Source organism: Ostrea edulis, chromosome 2 (genome assembly GCF_947568905.1).
Source record: "Ostrea edulis chromosome 2, xbOstEdul1.1, whole genome shotgun sequence".
In the NCBI taxonomy this organism is placed as follows: domain Eukaryota; kingdom Metazoa; phylum Mollusca; class Bivalvia; order Ostreida; family Ostreidae; genus Ostrea; species Ostrea edulis.
Window position 1 is genome coordinate 47253135 of NC_079165.1, and position 3924 is coordinate 47257058.

Here is a 3924-nt window from a genome sequence, read left to right on the forward strand (position 1 = left end):
AAACGTATATGATCAAAATTGATTTTGAGGTCACAAAATCATGAGTAACACTACCTTGGTCATACATGTAGGAAGAATTGTCTGCTCAATATCTAGAGAATTCGTTATGATTGCTTCGCAAACATCAAACTTAATGCCCTGGCACTCCGTAAGGAATAGATGTTCCCTATCGATTTTAGGGTCTGGGTAAAACTATTTCGAATATAAGGAAATATTATCTACTCAATATTTTGACAGTTCTTTGCTTGATAGACGTACATGTAAAACCTAGTACACTGATACCTCCTCAGGAGTAGATGACCTCTATTGTTTTTTATATCGACGGTCAGAGGTCAAAACTACTCCAAATATTGTCCGCTCAATATCCTTTGAACCCTGTGATTGATAGACGTTATACTGGGTGCACTAGTATCACCAATTTTTCCACAGTCATTAAAGACATTCTAAATTTTTATGTTGACCCTTTTTAATGTCACAAATGGTATGGGGGTAAATATGTTTTCAAAAATATTTCTTATGTATAGTACACTTCCGTGGAAGCAGATGACAAAAATCGTATATTCTAAAGTATCAGTTTTGTTTATTTATAATTGAAACATTAAATTGGTTTTAGGTAATTAACACTGTTACACCATGTGCGATGCTGGCTTTCCTGATTACCATGGCGTTCAAGTTGCCACCAGAGAGTGGAGGGAGGATGGGGTTTTCTCTGACAGTGCTACTAGCCTACGCAGTCTACCTAACCATTGTTTCTGCAAATTTACCGACCACCTCCCTCACCATCTCAGTATTGTGTAGGTTTTCTTCAAGGATCTACTAGTATCTAAAATGAAGATGTAGATGTTTGTAATTGGATTTTTTTTTTACAATATCTGAACCACTGAACATTTTAACTGTTCCTATTGTAGACTACAGTATTTTAGTCTAGGTTTTAAATATCGACAGGGAATGCTTACTCCTAGGCGCCTGACCCCACCTGGTATATCCAGGGGTCCGTGTTTGCCCAACTCTCTATTTTGTATTCCTTATAGGAGTTATGAGATTGATCACTGTTCGTTATCTTCACCTTTCATGTTAGAATTTACAAATATTATATTGGTATTTCAGCTATCTACTTGCTATTGACATTAACGGCAGGAACACTGTCCATAGGAGCATCAATTATGGTTCTTCGTTGTCACTGTAAAAAAGAAGACGAACCAGTGCCATCATGGATCCAGAAAAAGTACAACGGATTCTTAGGAAAATTTGCTGGAGTGACCAAATCGGCATCTTATGCAAAAGTTCACAACATTGCATGTGTAGAGGTAGCAGAGTTAGATACCAAAAAGAAAATCAAAACAGACGTCGGAAATAAACAGGAGATCATGTCAAATACCGCTACATCAGTCAATACGGAAAAAACTATTCCTGACTGGCCGAAAGTAACTGTTTTCCTTGATGAGTTCTTTTTCAGGGCATTCTTTCTGTTCACAGTCATAGAACAAGTTCTCTTTCTGGTAGTTTTTCTCTTTGGATATATCAACCATTAGATTTTACTTGTTGTTAATCAAGTATGTAGTGTGCTCACCTGGAAATTTCCACATTGGAAAATATTAAAATCAAATGTATATAATCATACTGTTCATGTTTGCCTTAACCCTTTTATAGTATTACCGAAAACTACAGTATGTCTACATATTTAAGCAGATACATGTACTAGTACAAAAACTACAGTATGTCTACATATTTAAGCAGATACATGTACTAGTATTTGTGTTACATGTGTATTACTCTAAAGTATCGAGTATGGATGTTGTTTGATTTATGATAGTTAGGTAAACATTATCAGAAATAGCAAAGTTATGTAACGTTTTGTTTAACAGCCCTCATCAGGTTTTAGTTAGTTTAGCCAGAGATTTTTTTCATCCAAAATACTTAACGCTATGTGTGCTGTATCCATTGGATAATACCATATTTATTGTGGGTTTTTTTTTTATCAAGTAATTACATATAATTAAGCTATACACGTTTTGAAAACAATAAAAATATACTCCACCGGATTAAAAAGTAATCAAGCTTATTTCCTATTTATTTAATCTCCGAGTTGGATAATAAATGCACCGTGTAATCCTGTAGGGATTCGGGTTCAAATAGGTACTCAGTAACCCCTTGCTTGTCGTAAGATGCGATTAAATGGGGCGGTCCTTCGGATGAGACCGCAAAAACCGAGGTCCCGTGTCACAGCAGGTGTGGCACCAAAAAATTCCTCCTTGCTCAATCGCCATAAGCACCGAGCATTGGCCTAAATTTTGCAGCCCTTCACCTGCAATGTTGACGTCTCCATATGAGTATAATATTCTCGAAAGGGACGTTAAACAATATACAATCAATACGCTCCATTTAGAACAAATATGATCACGTGACGTCGCAAGCTAAATTTCAATAAGGCGGCGCAAAAGCGTAGGCGGTCTGAAAGATGTGGGCGGAACACATTCAGAGATCAAAGACATAACAAGATGTCCACAGGCCTTATCGGCCAACTAATATAAAGACTGATTTCTAAACGTGGCCAACAACCAAACTCACCTGGTCAGGTTTACTTGCTAGGCGCTATTGGCATCAAGTACCATTAAAGGACGGGCCCAAAATCAACAAAAAACGTTTAAGGTTAAACAAACTAAAGCTAAAGTTCATGGCCAAGGAAGTTCAGGGTTTTTATATAGATCATGATCATAATATCAAGTTCTCAGAGATGCTGTTATTCTGCCATTATGGCACTCATTGAACCAGTTTGCGAAACCAAGTATTTCTCAATAATCTATTGGCAGGGTTACAATCTTTCCTCTCTCAAGACAAAAACTACACCTATTCCCCTCAGTGACCCTTTAATTTCCATGGTTTGGCCTAGTCAGCCAATTTCTACTTTTACTAGTACTCCTGGGTTAAGTTAAGTAATTCACATACATGCGTAGGTTTGCTTACTAATTAAGTTCAAGTATTCTGGGCACAAGTAATGTATATCAAATTTATTGTGGGGGACATTGTCCCAATGTCTGTGGCGGTCTGGGGAGTGCGTTGGGGTATTTGATCACTAATTCTGAGCCAAAACCGGCTCTCCTCCCACCTGCTACTAAAGCAGGGGCAGGTAGTTAAGTTATACCCTCCAGATGACCACTTAAGTAGGTCAAGGGTCAATCAATATTCATGAAAATAGTAATTTCTTGAATAAGTTGGTAAAGTTTATTTCATTTGGCTCTCAGCTAGTTCATAGCTGGGGCCACATCCACCTCCTACCAAGGGAGGGGATGCTACAGGCTAGTGCATGTTACGACAACTGTAGGAGGGTCTACAGCTTGATCCACGCTTGCTAATTAAACGAGGTAGCATGAAGGAGACAGGTGAGATGCGCAGAGATATCTACCCCCATTAGAACGTGGTCACCCGTTCAGACTGGGCACCTATATTCATATAGGGCCCCCGGTGTTACCCCTACTTTGGTAGTTAAACTGGTACACTAGCCGCCTCTCCGGGTCCCCACAAAAAAAAATTGTATGCGATCTTTTCCACCCTGTAAGTTATTGCTGTATCCTGTTTGTCATGAATTCAATAAATATTCAAACTTGTATCACTCTTGTTAATCCCGCTGCCAATCAGTTTATCAAGGAGTACAAGGAGAGCCAGCTAAGTGTGGACACACCTACTTGATTAATTCATCACATTATTAGGTCAAGGTCACATTCAAAACAGGCAGTAGGTCAAATGTCTCACATCTGTGCTGTATACATATACATGTATACATTACAGTCAAATTAGTTTTCCAGTTAATTATAAGATGCCTCAGGCCAGATCATGGATGGTCATGTAGCCAATTCTATTATTAAATTATTTTTAAATCTCGCTATTATATCATGCAATACTTGGTAGCCTTGTCACTAAATTGGT

General features: G+C 38.1%; 1 protein-coding gene across 1 annotated transcript; it reads left to right on the top strand.

Annotated features, from left to right (window-relative positions):
• The first annotated feature begins 619 nt into the window (after positions 1-619).
• On the top strand, positions 620-2011 carry LOC130051738 (neuronal acetylcholine receptor subunit alpha-3-like). The gene is made up of 2 exons (XM_056154313.1): positions 620-794; positions 1108-2011. Exons 1-2 carry the CDS (start codon positions 641-643, stop codon positions 1530-1532), a joined length of 579 nt encoding a protein of 192 aa, XP_056010288.1. The 5' UTR covers positions 620-640; the 3' UTR covers positions 1533-2011.
• Positions 2012-3924: the final 1913 nt, after the last annotated feature.